At 47.8% G+C, this 17731-nt stretch overlaps 4 protein-coding genes across 4 annotated transcripts; 1 reads left to right on the forward strand and 3 right to left on the reverse strand.

Moving 5' to 3' along the window:
* C8R40DRAFT_1170013 (uncharacterized protein) lies at positions 1–1471 on the reverse strand (the record flags this gene model as incomplete). The annotated part of the gene is made up of 2 exons (XM_046231468.1): positions 1–223; positions 285–1471. 2 exons carry the CDS (start codon positions 1469–1471, stop codon positions 1–3), a joined length of 1410 nt encoding a protein of 469 aa, XP_046086983.1.
* Positions 1472–1907: 436 nt separating this feature from the next.
* C8R40DRAFT_1170014 (uncharacterized protein) lies at positions 1908–7456 on the forward strand (the record flags this gene model as incomplete). Its single annotated transcript, XM_046231469.1, has 17 exons — positions 1908–2084; positions 2134–3212; positions 3264–3412; positions 3460–3579; positions 3631–3814; positions 3868–3935; positions 3990–4282; positions 4336–4412; positions 4460–4613; positions 4722–4895; positions 4948–5052; positions 5765–5834; positions 5888–6070; positions 6688–6752; positions 6810–7031; positions 7088–7121; positions 7170–7456. The coding sequence occupies 17 exons, from the start codon at positions 1908–1910 to the stop codon at positions 7454–7456; spliced, it is 3441 nt and encodes a 1146-aa protein (XP_046086984.1).
* Positions 7457–16278: 8822 nt separating this feature from the next.
* C8R40DRAFT_1101682 (uncharacterized protein) lies at positions 16279–16791 on the reverse strand (the record flags this gene model as incomplete). Its single annotated transcript, XM_046227959.1, is given in 2 exon segments — positions 16279–16367; positions 16379–16791. A coding segment is annotated over 1 exon segment (238 nt), but the record flags the coding sequence as incomplete, so codon positions are not given.
* Positions 16792–16804: 13 nt separating this feature from the next.
* C8R40DRAFT_1101683 (uncharacterized protein) lies at positions 16805–17669 on the reverse strand. The gene has a single exon (XM_046227960.1). It carries the CDS (start codon positions 17517–17519, stop codon positions 17262–17264), a length of 258 nt encoding a protein of 85 aa, XP_046086986.1. The 5' UTR covers positions 17520–17669; the 3' UTR covers positions 16805–17261.
* Positions 17670–17731: the final 62 nt, after the last annotated feature.

Here is a 17731-nt window from a genome sequence, read left to right on the forward strand (position 1 = left end):
TCACTCAGTTTCGGACAATTCCTCTCTCTGGCAGGTCCAGCACAAACCCTCTCTTGTAAGTCCACTGCGTGATCTAGAGGCAGTAGAGGAGGGTGGAGGACTCCACCTTGCGAGTCCACCATACGGTCTAGAGGTGGGTGAAGCAGTGGGCTCTACCTCAAGTCCACCAAGCGATCCAGAGGCGGTATCAGCGGTGGCAATTCCATTCCCCGCTCCACCCTGCCTGTTTCCGATAAGTCCGTTTTGATTCATTCAAATGACCTGGCTCGGAGGCAGTAGAGCACGAAGAAACAGCAGAGTGGATGGTGTCGGAGGATTTGCGACCGGCGGAAGGAGTGAGCTCGACGTGACTCGTTGTGTGAGGTTGGCCGTGACGCTTTCGCATCATTCGCCGAGCAACGAACGAAGGTGACGGAGCTCGTAGCGACGCGCTACGGGACATCGTGGTAGGTGTCTGCGGAAGTCTCTTCATTCGCAACGGAACAAGAGTCTCTTGGGTATGGCGAGAAGGCTCTGTGGAGCCTTTAGCGGTGACTGTTAAGTTTGCAAGAGCAAAAGCTGCTTCAACAGAGGTGCTTCGAGAGTGGGAAGGATGCAGTTGAGAGTTAAAGACCAACTCGGGAGGTATATTCTCTCCAAGGGTCTGAGTAAGTTTTGCCATGCGCTTCCGGCAAGTTTGTAGTGAATCATCCAAAGAGTCATGATCGTCATGATATGAGCTAGATGAAGCGATGTTGGTAGATATAGATGTCGGCGAAAGTGGTGATGTAGGACCCGGGGATGACCTAGGAGATGAGAAAGAAGCAGGGAGAGACTGTAAAGATAACACGAGTGGGCGAGGAAGAGCTTTTGACTTCTTCGGCGCGTGTGTGAATCGAGGCGATGTGATCCAGAGGCCATAGAGGTGGTGGTGGAAGTGGTGGAGGTAGTGGAGGCGGTGGACTCTACCTCGTGAGTCCACCAAGCGATCCAGAGGCGGACGAGGTGGTAGAAGCGGTGGACTCCACTTCGTGAGTCCACCGAATGATCCAGAGGCCATAGAGGTGGTGGTGGAAGTGGTGGAGGCGCGATCCAGAGGCGGAAGCGGCGGACGAGGTGGTAGAAGCGGTGGACTCCACTTTGTGAGTCCACCGAATGATCCAGAGGCCATAGAGGTGGTGGTGGAAGTGGTGGAGGCGCGATCCAGAGGCGAAAGCGGCGGACGAGGTGGTAGAAGCGGTGGACTCCACCTCGTGAGTCCACCGAACCATCCAGAGGTGTAGAGGTGGTGGTGGAAGTGGTGGAGGAGATAGTGGAGGCGGTGGACTCTACCTCGTGAGTCCACCAAGCGATCCAGAGGCGGTAGCGGCGGATGAGGTGGTAGAAGCGGTGGACTCCACCTCGTGAGTCCACCGAACGATCCAGACAGAGGTGTAGAGGTGGTGGTGGAAGTGGTGGAGGTGGTGGACTCCACCTCATGAGTCCACCGCATGATCCAGAGGCGGGTGAGGCGGTGGACTCGCGAGTCCACCACATGATCCAGAGGAGGTGGAGGAGGCAGTAGAGGAGGTGGTGGAGGCGGGTGAGGCACTAGAGGTAGTGCCTGACATTGAGTCCTGATTACTTTTTGAGGTGAGTGGAAGTGGTGGTGGAGGTGGTGGAGGTGGTAGAGGTGGTGGAAGTGGTGGAAGTGGTGGAAGTGGTGGAAGTGGTAGAGGCCGCAGTAGAGGTGGTGGAAGAGGCGGCAGAGGTGGTGAAGGTAGAAAACCAAAGTCAATTCAAAATAAGCGCCTCTTGTTAAGCGCCTTCCGGATTTGGAGCGACACTTGCTGGCAGCAATTGTCGCTCCAAATCCGGAAGGCGCTTAACAAGACTCTTTTCTCCGATATATTCTTTCCGAGCGCCGCTGTTACGCTTGGGGTCTAGCAATGTCGACATTCAGATTATCTGCAGCCCAGGCTTTGGCTTTGCAGAACTACCTTCTTAGCAGAGAAGAAACCTTGCCTCTTGCCCTTCAAGAACTTATTGCAGTCCTTCCCTCTGGTGCCATTGATCATCAAGCTCAAGTTACTTCTTCATCTTCTACTTCTCCAAGAGTCAGTCAGGTAATATTCTAGGACTTCCTTTACTTCCTTTTGATCTGACCAATCATAGGTTCACTCTAAACAGGCTTTATGTCCTAGTTGTTGTCAAGGAGGTCAAAGGGGCCTTTTAAGGCAGAATTTCTCTTCAACACAGTCCACTCCTAAGTACAGAGAAGCTAGTGTTGATGCTAGCTTCCCATCTTCAGCCTCTTATTCTTCCCAGTTCCATCCACCCTCGCTCTCACATCCACTTTCGCAATCGCAACCACGTCCACATTCGCAACCGCGTCCTCTTTCACGCTCACAATCGCATTCGCGTTCGCATTCGAGTTCGCATTTGAGTTCACGTTCTCGTCAATGTTCACCCTTGCATCATCCTGGTTCACCCTTGCATCCACGCTCGCATTTGGATTTGAGGTCGAGTTCAGATTTGAGCTTGTGTTCGGACTTGAGCTTGCATTCTGATTTGAGCTTGCATTTGGATTTGCGCTCGCATTCGGACTTGAGGTTGCATTCGGAGTTGAACTTGCCTTCACATTCGCATTCCCCTCAACACTCACATTCGCATTCCCGTTCGCATTCCCATTCACCCTCATGTTCGCATTCCGGTTCGAATTCCGGTTCGCATTCTGGTTCGCATTCCGGTTCGCATTCCCATTCACGTTCAGAGCCACGTTCAGAGCCACAACCTAAGAGAAAACGCCGCAAAGCTCAGAAAACCAAAGCCAACCCAACAGAAATAACCAGCGGAGGACCCGATGATCCTACCTTTATTCATTGCCCTAGAAAAAGTGTACGTGCAAGGAAGAGGCGTCGAATCGATCAGTATTCATATGATGACTCTACTGCTGGTCGTTTTGCTGTTGGGGACCATGCAGCGCAACCTTCTAGAGATGTTTCGGTGGACCTTACGAAGCAACTGGCAAGACTTTCGTTTGGCACCAGAACCTCTATTGGTCATGAGGATTATCTGAGCTGGGTGTCAGATCTAAAGGGGATGATAGAGGGAACAATAGACAACGTCAAGGACTTGGCTGTTTCTTCGCTAGTCAGTATAGCCAGGCGATGTGATTTAGCTGCCAACGTCGACGGAACAGCAAGATTTGTCCGTATGCTGCATGAGCTTTACTTCTCTGCCAAAGTTAATAGGTATGGGAGGTTCTACCATGTTCTGAGACGATTAGGCCTCACCTGTTATAGTCGTTTGAATTTGATGAAATCCGAAGATAACAGTCGTCGACCGAAGCCTTCTGAAGTATACAAGTCTCTTCAAACTCATAGTATTCCTGAACATAAAAGTCGAGATTATATGTCAGCTGGTAGTAGATGGGCATTCTTGGCTAATGCAGGTAAGCTATAAGTTACGTTTCAACCGCTTTAGCTGAGCTTTATACAGGGTCACTTTATCTATTGCTGGTTATTGCCTTCAAAGGAGAAGATGAATATTTCAGAAAGAAAGCCTCAGTAACTGTCATACAAGCTCTGTGCAATAAAATTAGAGCGCCTGATTCATCAGGTAAGTTTGTGTTTTGAAAGTACACAAACATTTCACCCATTTTCAACTCAGGAATTATGGGAGAAATTGTCAGGTTTAACCTTATACCGGTTCTAGCTAACCTTTGCAAAGATATTCCCATTTCAATACCGACCTTATATCATAGGTCTCTTTTGAAAGATCTGGGCCTTTCTGGTTCCTTTGATTGCGGAGATTTACGGGTAAATGATAATTATTTTGGATCTTTCTTTTTTCAGTGAGTAATTAGTTTCTCTGACTTATAGACATCTACGTATAACGTTCTTCTAGCACCTTTAGATCTCTTCCTAGAGATTGGGAAGCCTGGAAGCAATTTGATGTATCTATGAAATTTGAACGTACTTTGTTAAGTACGTCTCCCTTGGAGAGACGCTTTCTTCTCTTTTCTCCAGAACAGACGGGAGCTGCTCAGCATGCATCTGCAGTTTCTGAGCTGTCCTCTGAAGAAGAGACATTCACTCCGCCTTCAACTATTCCACCTATCTCAATTCTTTTTAATCGTATGGGCTTCCAGTCTCAAGATTCAGAAGGAATACATCAAGTTCTGTTTACGCCATACAAACCTGCCAAAACCAGGGAACCTTTTCCTCCTGACTATCGAGGTAGAAGCAAATGGACGGAAAACGAAAGATCTCTAGCTCAAGATTGTGTTACTCCTGATTCTTTGGAGAGTTACGCTAACGAGGTAGGTTTATGATTTTAACTTAAGTTTACAGTTCTGATCCTACAGATTTTCAGATGAACGGTCGTTTCGATAGCTTGGGACGGCTTTCCGACTCTAGGTACCTCAAGCTCAACCGAAACATTATTGAAGGGTGAGATGTCTCAATTTTGGCGTTGCTTTTTACTAATTTAAAAACAGCAAAGTTGTACAGATATTCGATGACAACAAAGATCTACTTTATACGTTGGACACGACTATGCCTCAACACCTAAAAGAAGGCTTGGAAAGGATAATTCAGGCCTGCTTGTCCGATACCACTGCACAGTTCACACCTCAAGATCCTTCTTCATCTGTTCAAACTGCTGCTTTTTCCTCTCTTCATTTCACAAATCAAACATGCTATTTAACTCATTTCAGTTTTTTGCTATTATCTGCTTATATTTTTCTGACGTTATCCTAGGGATATGAGGCCCCTAAGGATATTCATCCTTTATATCTTGTCAACGCCAATGGAGGAAAGATGAATCACAGTCAGCTTCTGGTTCATCCTTCTGAAGACATTCAGAAATTTTCTGGGCCTTTCAAAGATTTGAAACAGAGTCTGGAGGAGACATTACGTTGGGTTTCAGAAAAGGTGAGCGAAACTTCTTTGCATTATTTCTAATGTAAGTTTAAAGGTTTTACAGATTCATTCCGATACTTTTCATGAGATTTCCGCCACCGTTGATCTTCTTCCCTTACAAGACACTTCCCCCACTTCTCCTTTTACAAGCATTGTGTTCAACATTAATGTGAGTACCTTAGCTCACCGCGACAAAAACGACAAATCAGCTTGCATCTGTATCACTGTGGGTAATCCTCAGGGAGGTGAGCTAGGTTTATACGAACCCAAGCTCTTGTTGGAAACTTGCAACGGAGATGTTGTAGTATTCCATTCTGATAGGTATACTCATTTCAATTTACCTTATAGTGGTACAAGGGGTTCCATAGTTATTCATGCAGATAAAACTGGAGTAAGCTATCAAAAAGATGGGTTTGGTTGGTTCGACAATATTTACTTTAAATAGATAATTACTGGTTATCTTACCTAATGACAAATCGTCTTATTTGTACCTATTGTCTTAAACCCTTTCAGTATCTTCTATCATCTTCCATACATGTTCGAGAAATGAGCCACAAAGGTGCAACAGTATCTCTTTAAGCTTGTTAATTATTGACAATTCTCAAGTAGAAATTCCTCCAGATTCCTCTTCTCTATCTTCATATCATCCCTGGGTCAATGGCGAAGGAGAAACATACGAATCATTAGTAAGAGTTTCATTTGTGGGCAAAATTTGTGGCTTATTGTCATTTCTGAAGACAGAAAAAGAAGCTAATTATCTTCTCAGAATAGCCAACGCTCAACAAGCTCTTTGTTCAGCTGAGCAAGCGGCACTAGATCAGAAAATTGCAATTACTAAACTTATAATGGAATTGCATTTTTGTTGACTAAGTAAAATTCAGATGGAAAGCTCTGAGGCCAGACAAAACGCTGTGCGAATGGAAGGAATCTTGAATAAAATCCAAGGATGTGGTAAGAGTCATTCGTCTATCTGCGGACACCTTATCAGATGTTACTTTCGCTAGATAACTCTGTTGGAGCTTGCCCTGCAACTCCTAACACTCCTCCCTCTATGGAGCTAGATTACAACGATACCTATGACGATGAGGATGATATATGTGAGCCCTGGGAAGACAATGCCGAACCCCACCCACCTACTACTGAGGGTCTCAAAGATCAAAATACCGAAATTCGCTACTTTGACGAAGGTTGTCTATTTCTGCCCTTTGTTTGCTTCCCATTCTAACAAGGTTTTTAGGAGTCAGAGTTTATCGCTTTGGAGGCGCTACAGGAGGTCTCGTATTGGATTGAAGAAAATGAGGCGGGATCAACTATAGTATTTTGAAAGAAATTTTGTTCTTATTCTACAATAGGAGAGTTATTTTGTACTTGTGGATCTGAAAGTCAGAGGCAGTTGTGTCAAACATTTCTCTGGGCATAAAAGGCGGCATTTCGAGAAGATCCGGCCTTAGGAAAGAAACAGTGGGTCCCAAAAAGCACGTTACCTTTGTGGACCTACCATTGCTTTGTGACCCATCTTCTTACTGGTCTTTGCATTTCTTTGTTGCTCAATTATTTGCTTATGAGTAGGAGACCTGATAGTAACGCAGGCCCCCCTTTGCCTCGTATGTTTTTCTATTGATTTATCATTCATTTTTGAACATTTTCAAATAGAGGTGAAAACGATTTCTTCCAATTGTTTTTTTAAATTCTTACTATATCCAGAGGTCAAGCAGCCGCACAAACAAAGGAAAGGGGGGGCATGCAAATCAAATGCTGGAAACAGCTGATAAGATGTTGCTTTCTCAACGATTATCTCTTCAAGGGGCCAATACTATTTTTCCCGAGGACGCTGTAACCAATCCTATGGCACCTCCACCAGAAAAACCAGTTTGTTTAGATAACTATAATGAATTTCTCTTAAAAAGCTAATACTTCTTCCTCTAGAAACGAGGAAGAAACAAGAAGGCTAGCACTCAAACTAAGGGCCAAAAAAAAATTAACGAAATACCGTCAGCCTCTTCTTCCTCTTCCTCTGTTCCAAATATGCTGCCTTTGGTTTCTCCAACATCTGGTTATCCTCCGCCTGCTCCTTTGTCTAGTCGTCAAGTTCCGCTACCATCCAAAGTACCTATTGCAGAAGTTATTGCTCGAGAACAACACCATACGGTAGAAATATACCAATTTCAGAAAGAAAACCATAGCTTATACCGGTTTCAATATAGAATCAAAGTCAAGCTCATACTTCCTTTGTCGTGGGTAAGCAAATTACTCAAGGATCAAGCAGCGGTCATTTTGTTTACTTAGGACAAGGAGGTGACTCTTTCGACGTTGACTCACAGTTGAATGAAAGAGCGACAAGTATCAATCACAGTCAGATCCTTAGACTTCCCGAAGATATACGCACTGGAAATGATGTAGGAGATTTTGACTATAACGGTAACATGGGACGAGGATCTACAGCTTCTAGCGGTGGAAGCCATTACTATGGCTCACAACCAGGCTCCGTAGTGGGTTTTGGTAGTGGTAACGCAAATCTTGACGGTTATGGAGGGGGCCATGGCAGTGACAAGACCGTGCCTACAGGTCAATAGCTATAGAGGTTCTGAGGCCGGATCTGGCCCAGGAATGGCCCAGGATAATTCCGAGGTCCGGAACTGAGTATTGGCCTGTAGTACACACTGGGAGTGGGACGTCGGTGAAGCTATTAGCAACACCCTTCACACACTGTTGTGTCCCCGGGAATATAATGGCAAGGATATAGTGTCAAGATGAGTAGCCTAGATGGTGTTCCTGTGATCCGGTAAAAGAGATATTAAAGAGTGGGATAAGGTGGTACACTTGATTTCAAGCTTGTGTCAAGTCCATGCCGCGGGCCTCCATTCCGCCGCTCGGTATTCCGAAGATCTGCTTTTATTGTAATCTCTTCCTATTGTTCTTTCTCGCTACACATATCCTTTCGTCCTAGTCTCTCATTATTGTCTTTTACTCTTTCGTTCTAGTCTCTCCTTATTGTCTTTTACTCTACCCTGCAGGTACTACTCGTATAGCTCCTAGTAGTTAGTCTGGCGCTCCGCACCGATGCGCCGCTCCGTAGATATAAATACTGCCTGTACGCTACTGTAGTTCCTTAGTTTAATTATCAACTTAGATCTCCCTTCTCAACTTAGCTCCTCTCTAAGTCTTCAGGCTCAACGCCTTGAAGTACTCTCTCTACAGCCTTTGGACTTATAAGTTCTTTGGCCCGCTCCTCGTCACCGGCGATACCGCCGCTCCGACTTGGCTGCTTCTCAGTTCCTCCCTTCTCTACTCTCGATCTCCGGGGACTAACGGCGTAACGGCGGTGTTGTTAATAACTTCACTACTGTCCCACTCGTCTTCCGCACTTAGACACCCTGTGGCTCTGGCACGGTTACACGGTGTACATGATCTTAACAGTATAATTAAACTCAATCCGTTAACGTCGTACTGACATATCATTTTTTATGCCTCCGAAAACTCGAGCTCAATCTAGAGCTAACTCCGAAGAAAACACTTTCTTCACTACAGCCCAATCATTTGCCCCATTCTCCGACTCTATCTCTGCAATTGGTCAACCACGTCGCCGTAATCGCGGTTTCGGTCCAGCTACAGTCCCTACTACGTCGACTCTTCCTGAAGCCATGGAAGAAGAACAACAATTTGAGTACAGCACTTTGTACACTGGTGACGGACAACCTGTCCAAGTCCTGACCCCTCGCCGTGGACAACCCCCCGTGGTCGCTCCGGCTCGGGGCCGGTCTACTACTCGAATTGATTCTCCAATTCTCCAAGCCATAGCCCGCCGTACGGGTAAACAACCCCAACGTCGCGCTGCTTCCGAATCTCCTCGTGACCCACCTCCTCACTTCAATTTGGACACCGGTGATCACGATGATCAAGACCCTCCTGTCGACCCCGACGATCCGGGCGTCGATAATAACAACGACGATCTGGATGACGATTCCGGCGGTTTACCGCGTGGTGAGCCTGGTGACCCCAGTGGACCTGGTGGTCCTGGTGGTCCCGGCGGTCCCGGCGGTCCTGGTGGACCTAGTGGACCCCGTTCCCCAATCTCTCCTGACATCCCCAACGAGCAACGTGCTATGTTGGAACTCCTCTCGGGATTCAAGGGCTCCATTGAGACCCTTGGTACCGTCCTCGCCGCTCTCGGCCGTCCCTCTGACAGCTCTGAATCCAAGAGCAAAGTCAAGGAGCCAGAGGTATTCGACGGTTCGGACCCCCGAAAACTCAAGACGTTCTTCGTCAATCTCGCCCTGGTCTTCAATGACCGTCCCAAGTATTTCACCGACCAACGGAAGGTGAACTACACCCTTTCCTATCTCAGTGGGTCAGCCAAAGAATGGTTTGTCCCTGATATCCTCGATCCGGATCTCGACTCGCTGCCGGCCTGGACATCCTCCTTCAAAGCCCTTGTAAAGGAGCTTCAGGACAATTTCGGCGTTTACGACGCCCAAGGCGAGGCCGAAGATTCTCTCGGTAATCTGAAGATGAAGGAAACCGAGAACATCCGGAAATACAACATCCGGTTCAACACCCTGGCGGCTAGTACCAACTGGGATTCTGCTGCCCTGAAATGGGCTTATGGACGAGGCCTAGCTGAACGCATCAAGGACGAAATGGCGCGTTTGCCCGAGCCGGCGACGCTCGCCGATTATCGTCAAGAAGTTCTCCGTATTGACAATCGTTATTGGAAACGCGAGGAAACTAGAAAGCGTGAGGCTGGTAAGCCTTTTGTCGCTCGGAACCCGAAGAAGGGTTCCTCGGACTTCAAGACTGGTTCTGCTAACCAGCATAACAATTCTCAGCCTTCTGGCTCTACGGCGCCGTTCACGCCGAAGCCTAAACCCTTCTCTGGTGGTAAGCCTAACAACAATGGTAAGCCCCAGAATTCTTCGAATTCCGGCCAATCCGGCGGTCAGCGCCCCGCGTTCAACCATCTTGGTGCAGATGGGAAAGTCCTTCCCTCCGAGAAGGAAAGAAGGATGAAGAACAACCTTTGTCTCTTCTGCGGTGGTAAGCATCAGATTGCTGACTGCAATAAGCGAAAGGCCCGAGAATCGAAGGGCCGCGCTGCCGAGGTTGAAGAAACCCCCGAAGCAACCATTGAGGTTGTTGAAGAGGATTCGGAAAACTAATCCGCAGCTCTTGTTCCCCGGTACGAAACGGGAGCTGCGTTGATCAGGTTCGTACCTCACCTGGGGAGTTATATCTCAACGCGTCCGCTCTTTCCTCTATTGAACGATCTCTTGTAATATCTTTGACTACTGAATTTTCGTTATCCGATTCGGCCGCGCCGGCCGAACCCATCTCTGCTCTTCTTAAATTTCCTACTCTTGTTGATTCTGGTTCTACTGACTCTTTCATCGATACTCGTTATGTTTCTCAAAATTCCATTCCTACGACCAAAATCTCTCCTGTTAATCTTCGTCTTTTTGATGGTTCATTATCTTCTAAACCCATTACTGATATGGTGAATATCGCCGTTCGGTTCCCTTCCGGCGAGCTGCTTCTATTACCCTTTTATGTTACTCATTTAGATTCATCTTGTAAAGCAGTACTAGGTTACAGTTTCTTATCCCGCTACAATCCGTTGATTGACTGGGCATCTCGAAACATTACGTTCCGTAACACTTCACACCTTGATTCTCCACAGACGTCTGTGCCTTCTGCTATCAACCCCGTTGTTGCAAAGGTCGCTGTTCCGCTACCGGAACCTTCGCCGTCGGTTTCACCGACAATTCTGGAGACCCCTCCTGGGGACTCACCTCGCTCTCGCTCTCGCTCCCGCTCTCGGACTTTACGGGCCAAGCCCCTTTCGTCCAAATTCCCCTTTGAACCCATCTACTCTTACCCTACGGTCTCTCAATTCGCTGCTCAACTGGAAACTCCTGAGGTCAACATTGCACTTGTCAGTGCTGCAGTCTTTAACAGGGCTTGCAAGGACGCTGGTATGGAACCCATTCTACTTCGTGCTATCCACTCAGAGGTCGCGGCCCGCGCCGCCGACCGCTCTTCCACCACTCCTACTGTCCCTCCACTCCACCCTTCTATCCCAGAAGAGTACGCAGAGTTTGCAGACGTCTTCGACGAGATTGCTGCAGATTCACTTCCTGAACACAGACCTTACGACCTGAAGATTGACTTAGAAGAGGGCGCTTCGCCGCCTCTCGGCCGTATTTACCCTTTGTCTGAAAAGGAGCTAGTTGCCCTTAAAGACTTTATTGATAAACAGCTGGCTACTGGTGCCATCACCCCATCATCCTCTCCTCACGGCGCTCCGGTCCTTTTTGTCCCAAAGAAAGACGGCAAACTTCGCCTTTGCGTCGATTTCCGTGGACTCAATCGTATCACCAAAAAGGATCGTTACCCACTCCCACTCATATCAGATCTTCTCGACGCTCCGAAAAGAGCTAAAATATACACCAAATTGGATCTCGCTCACGCTTATCATCTGGTCAGAATCGCTGAAGGTGACGAATGGAAGACCACCTTTCGGACCCGCTACGGCTCTTACGAATGGAAGGTCATGCCGTTCGGCCTTACGAACGCCCCTGCGGCTTTCCAGCGGTTTGTTAATGACATCTTCTCTGACATGCTCGATGTCTGTGTCATCGTCTATCTTGACGATATTCTGATCTACTCTGATACGCCAGAAGAACACCGAGAACACGTTAAGGAAGTTCTTCGGCGGTTACGGAAACATCGGCTCTACGCCAACCCCGACAAGTGCGAATTCAATATGGATACTGTTGAGTATTTGGGTTATATTCTTTCTCCCGATGGATTGACTATGTCCAAGGAGAAAGTACAGACAGTGCTAGAGTGGCCGGTCCCGAGGAAGGTTAAGGACATTCAGTCCTTCTTGGGTTTCGCAAATTTCTATCGTCGTTTTATTTATAATTATAGCGATATTGTTGTGCCGATGACTCGGCTTACCCGAAAAGGCGCTCCCTGGATCTGGGACAGCAGCTGTCAAGAGGCCTTCGAAAACCTCAAAATCGCTTTTACTTCTGCGCCGATACTGGCCCATTGGGAGCCGAATCGCCCACTTATCGTGGAGACCGACGCTTCCGATTACGCCATTGCGGCTATTCTTTCCATCCAATATGCTGACGGTGAAATTCATCCTCTAGCCTTCCTTTCCAGAACGCTTCATGCGGCGGAACTCAACTACGATACACACGACAAAGAGCTACTGGCCATCTTCGAGGCCTTTAAAGCTTGGCGTCATTATCTGGAAGGTTCGGGTGATCCGGTGGACGTCGTCACCGATCACAAGAATCTTGAGTATTTCTCTACTACCAAGGTTCTTACACGCCGACAGGTCCGATGGTCAGAATCTTTACATCAATTTAATATGGTCATTCGCTTCCGACCGGGGAAACTCGGCGAGAAACCTGATTCGATAACTAGACGCTGGGACGTCTACCCTAAAGAGGGGGATATCGGCTACGCCCAAGTGAACCCTCATAACTTTCGCCCTATCTTTACTAACGAACAACTCACTGCGTCTCTTCGAGCTACCTTCTTGGAAGGCCCGGTTTTACGAGCCTCGATTATCATGGATATCGAAGCCCTACACCAAGCCATCATCCTCGCCCTTCCCGCCGACCCGAGCTCCGTTGTTGGTTTGGAACTTGCAAAAGATCCTTCCAATGAACGTTGGAGCTTAGGTAGTGACAAGCTACTACGCCTTGACGACCGTATTTATGTCCCTAATCACGGCGACCTTCGCCTTCAAGTTCTCCACTACTTTCATGATCATCCACTCTCCGGCCATTTCGGCCAGAACCGAACTCTAGAAGCTGTACGTCGTCAATACACCTGGCCCAAGGTCAGAGACTTCGTCCGTGACTATGTCACCTCTTGCACTATCTGTGGTCGCAACAAACCCCGCCGTCATCGGCCTTACGGGTTGTTGAAACCGTTGCCGGTTCCGGTCCGACCATGGGATTCCATATCCATGGACTTCATTGAGCAACTGCCGATGTCGAATGGCTATACAGCTATCCTCGTCGTTGTGGATCGATCTTCCAAACAAGCTATATTTATTCCAACTCACGACACCATTACTTCCGAACAACTAGCTGAGCTTTTCGTTATTCATGTCTTCTCTAAACATGGTGTCCCTAATCATGTCACTTCTGATCGTGGTTCTGAATTTGTTTCGGCGTTTTTCCGGGCTCTCGGTAAAGCGCTTTCCATGGAACTTCACTATACCTCTGGATATCATCCGGAAGCCGACGGGCAGACCGAGCGTGTCAATCAGACTCTCGAGCAGTACATCAGGATCTACTGCTCCTACCAACAAGATGACTGGTCGCCTTTACTCCCGATCGCCGAGTTCGCCTATAACAACGCTCCCAACGCTTCCACAGGTATTACTCCATTCTTCGCTAACAAAGGATACCACCCAAACATCACCGTTCGGCCCGAGGTCGACATGAAATCTGATCTGGCTAGAGACTTCGTCGTCAACCTTGATGAACTCCACGCTTTCCTTCGAGAGGAAATCCTCTTAGCTCAGTCTCGTTACAAGGAACAAGCTGACAGGAAAAGAATCTCGCACCCGGAGTTCCCGATCGGCTCCGAAGTCTTTGTTCTGGCTAAGCACATTCGTTCTACTCGTCCTACTGAAAAATTCTCAGAAAAATATCTTGGTCCTTTCAAGGTCATCAGTCGACCTGGTACTCTGTCCTACGAACTCAAGCTCCCGGACTACCTTCGCCGAATTCACCCGGTTTTCCATGTCTCCCAGCTGGAGCCGGTTACGCCGAATCCCTTCCCGAATCGAACTCAATCTCCTCCACCTCCAATCGAAGTTGATGGTGAAGAGGAATACAACGTGGCCGAAATCCTTGACTCCAAGTTGGACAGAAGGTATAAACGTTGTCCTCTTCGTTATTACATTCGGTGGGCCGGTTACGAAGGTACCGACGATGAGTTTTCTTGGGTTGCTGCTGATGAACTACATGCTGACGAACTTGTACCGGCATTCCATGCCCGATACCCTCACAAGCCTGGACCTTGATCACAAAAACATCCTATTCCTTTTCCCCGTTTTCGCCATGCTCCGCCGAAGTTTACTTCGTGTGTTTAGAGGGTAAACACGATGATAGCAAATTGAGTGTTTACCTCTCTTTCTTAAATTGCTTACTTCGTTTTTTAGTTACTATTTTACTTATTCTTCAATCACACTTAAGCTACTTATACTTCAAAAACTAATTACTTCTTACGCCGCTTCGCGGCCCATTCACTTTCCGATTTCAAATCGCGGTAATATTTTTATATACAAAAGGAATCAAAAAAAATATATGTACAGGGAGCAGCAGGCTACAAGAAGGATACAAGATTTGGCCGAAGAGCCGAGGTCCGTTGTCCGTACTCTACACTACTCCTCTACTCTCCCCTTCCCTTTGTCCGATGGCGCCTCTGTCGGCGCCGTATCCTCCTCTCCTATCTCCTCCTCTTCTCCCTCTCCGTCCTTATCCACTTCCTTCTCCTTCTCCCCTACTTCTTTCTCTTCTTCCTCTTCCTCTTCACTCTCCTCAACAATCCTCCTCCGCTTCAGCGGCCGCCGCCTCTCGGTATTCCTTCTCGACGGTCCCGCCGTCGCCGGTCCTCCTCCCATGCCCATCATGGCCATCCTGGTCTCCATGGATATCAATCGGGCGTGATCATCTTCCTGCTTCCTCAACAACTGGTGGAGGTACTGGTGAGTTTTTGAATCCGCCTCTCGTAACGCCCGGAGATCGGCGAGACTTTGCGCCATCTGACTCTCCATGATGGCGATACGCTCGCCGGATCCGCCTTCCCGCTGTTTTGAAGTAGTGGGGCGCCCCGAGTAGGAACACCTCACCTTGGCGTCATGACAGGGCTTACAAATGATCGAACTCCTCTTGCCTGCCTGCATTTGGCAAGGGAGTTTTTTGTTCTTGCACCGTTCGCATGGCGCTCGGTCTTCCTCGTCGTCATCGTCGTCGTCTCCGTCGTCACCGTCGTCCGGGTCCCCGCCGACCGGCTATCAATAATGGTAAATGAAGTGATTGGTACCAACATATGCTCAGGACTCACCTGGGCCTTGGCCTTTTCCTTTTCCTTGCTCGCCGTCTTCCGCCGAATCTCCACCACCGGCCTCCTGGGGGAAGCAGACATCTCACTTGGAGAAGTTCCCCGTTGACTTCTGGCGGTCGCCGCCTCGGCCAGAAGCCTCCTCCGCTCCGAAACTTCTTCTTCCTGTTGACGAGCCCGATTGGCCCGTTCTCGCGCCTCCTGCGCTGCACGCTCCCTAGCTGCTGCTGCCCTTGCAGCCTTCTCCTCTGCAGCCTTCTTCGCCGCCGCCGCCGCTGCCTTTTTCGCTCTCACCCTCTCAACTCTTGCCTGCGCCCTCCGAATGATTTCCTCCTCGTCTTCATCCTCCAGACCCTCCTCTTCAGGGACAACGGGATCGGCGGGCGGTACTGGTCTTGACCGCGAAGGGCCGGCGGTAGCAGAGGTGGTGGTAGTGGTAGTGTGACTTGTCGACATTTTTTGTTGGACTTGGGAGTTTGGAAACTTGGGTCTTATCGGCGAAACTCGGGGCCTTTTATACGGCAAAACTGCGCACGGACCAGCGAAAATTTTCCTTCGAATTGTACTTGGTGTACGGTGAACCGAAAATTTTCACTGATGACTAACGCCAATTCCCGGTACCAACGGCTTTCGGAAATTTTCCTGCTGACTGATGGGCCAAATCCCCGATGCTGACGGCCTTTAAAATTTGTCTTTGGTGACTAACCAACTCCCGGTATTAATGGCTTTCGAGGGCTCAAGCCTAAGAGGGGGATACTGTCAAGTCCATGCCGCGGGCCTCCATTCCGCCGCTCGGTATTCCGAAGATCTGCTTTTATTGTAATCTCTTCCTATTGTTCTTTCTCGCTACACATATCCTTTCGTCCTAGTCTCTCATTATTGTCTTTTACTCTACCCTGCAGGTACTACTCGTATAGCTCCTAGTAGTTAGTCTGGCGCTCCGCACCGATGCGCCGCTCCGTAGATATAAATACTGCCTGTACGCTACTGTAGTTCCTTAGTTTAATTATCAACTTAGATCTCCCTTCTCAACTTAGCTCCTCTCTAAGTCTTCAGGCTCAACGCCTTGAAGTACTCTCTCTACAGCCTTTGGACTTATAAGTTCTTTGGCCCGCTCCTCGTCACCGGCGATACCGCCGCTCCGACTTGGCTGCTTCTCAGTTCCTCCCTTCTCTACTCTCGATCTCCGGGGACTAACGGCATAACGGCGGTGTTGTTAATAACTTCACTACTGTCCCACTCGTCTTCCGCACTTAGACACCCTGTGGCTCTGGCACGGTTACACGGTGTACATGATCTTAACAGCTTGACTACAACGTACAAAGTATTCTAGCTTATATACATCCCAGATACAGTCAGAAGACCTCGATGAAAGCTCGGAATAATAAATAAATAGAATGTAGGTCACAAGGTTATTAATCCGAAGTCCGGCCGCTCCGGGCCGGGCCGGGAAGCATATTGGGTGAATTGCATGCATATGACAGTATCCCCCCGTTAGGCCTGAGCCCACGAAGGCCTCTGTGAATATGTGTGCAGTGAAATAGTAAAGTATAGTAAAGCAAAGGGATTGGATTAGATCCAGTAGTGAAGAATAAATTAAAAGTGGAAGTTTCGGAGAAACTGGAAAGGATCGGCCTGCCGATGTAGGGGGTCAAAGAAACTTAATAAAGCAAACAAAAACCAGATTGAAACAAAGTAAACTCGTAACAAAATAATCAACAAAAGAATGGATGACCACGTAACTTCCGAAGTCCGGGCCGGCCGGAAAGTGTTCTGAAGTCTCAAAAGACTAAAACAAGTTCCGAAATTCGGAAAAATCAGGAGCAGCCGGTCCGAAAATTGGAATACAGGACTGGAATACAGCAGTATCCCCCAAGTACGCTTGAGCCCTCGAAAGCCATGAATCAAGAGCCGAAGTTGGAGTAAATGGTGATGTAGGAGGATAGGGTAATGGAGTAGGGAAAATTTCAGAATAAAATCCGAGCCGAGGGGCGGGATTGGGCCGGAAAATTTGTCGGAAACTGCGGAAAAGTCCGGCATACCAATCAACACAAAGTGCTGCCAAAAATGATAACCTGAGCTGATATCCACACAAGAGCGATGCCTAAAAAGGCCGAAATTGACACAAAGTGTCCAGAATGATGGTAGAACCATCCCAAGACCGGAAGTTCCAAGGGAAGCAAAGCCGGAAAGCGCTATAAGGATAATCATAAAAAATGAGTTGGAAAAAAGTGTTTCAGTCTACCCGGGAGATCAACGGATCTAAGTGGGAGTAGAAACTGTATCCTAACAAATAATCAATGAAATCCTACTAAAACAGAGGAGCAGCTTGTGGGTGAAGCAAGGAATCAACATAAATAGAAATGATAACAGATAAGTGAATGGAAGTGCTAATGAGCAAGCTTGAGATAATGTCAATAAAATGACGGGAAAATCGGAGCAAGGTCGGAAACATGGAATGGAATAATTAGTAATCAATAATAAGCAAAAACATCGGCCAAATCGGGCCGGAATGAAGCAATAATAGTTATTACAATGAAACATTACCTGAATATTCAAAAACTCGAAACAGAAGTGGAACATATGGAAAAAAAGCGGTCCGAAGCTTAGAAACAAAGTAAATTATACTGTCAACAAAAATTGATCATGGAAAGGTGCAAAATCTCGGGCCGAAATTCGGAAAAAGCGGAAATGTGTTCTAGCATAAAGAAAATGAATATTTGGAATAGTAATGGCAAAAAATCGGGCCAAAACTC

Source organism: Lentinula edodes, assembly GCF_021015755.1.
Source record: "Lentinula edodes strain Le(Bin) 0899 ss11 chromosome Unknown C8R40scaffold_15, whole genome shotgun sequence".
NCBI classification, from domain to species: domain Eukaryota; kingdom Fungi; phylum Basidiomycota; class Agaricomycetes; order Agaricales; family Omphalotaceae; genus Lentinula; species Lentinula edodes.

Excerpts from the sequence above, each read along its gene's own strand:
- C8R40DRAFT_1101683 (XM_046227960.1), bottom strand. The coding sequence starts at position 17,519 with ATGTTTCATTGTAATAACTATTATTGCTTCATTCCGGCCCGATTTGGC.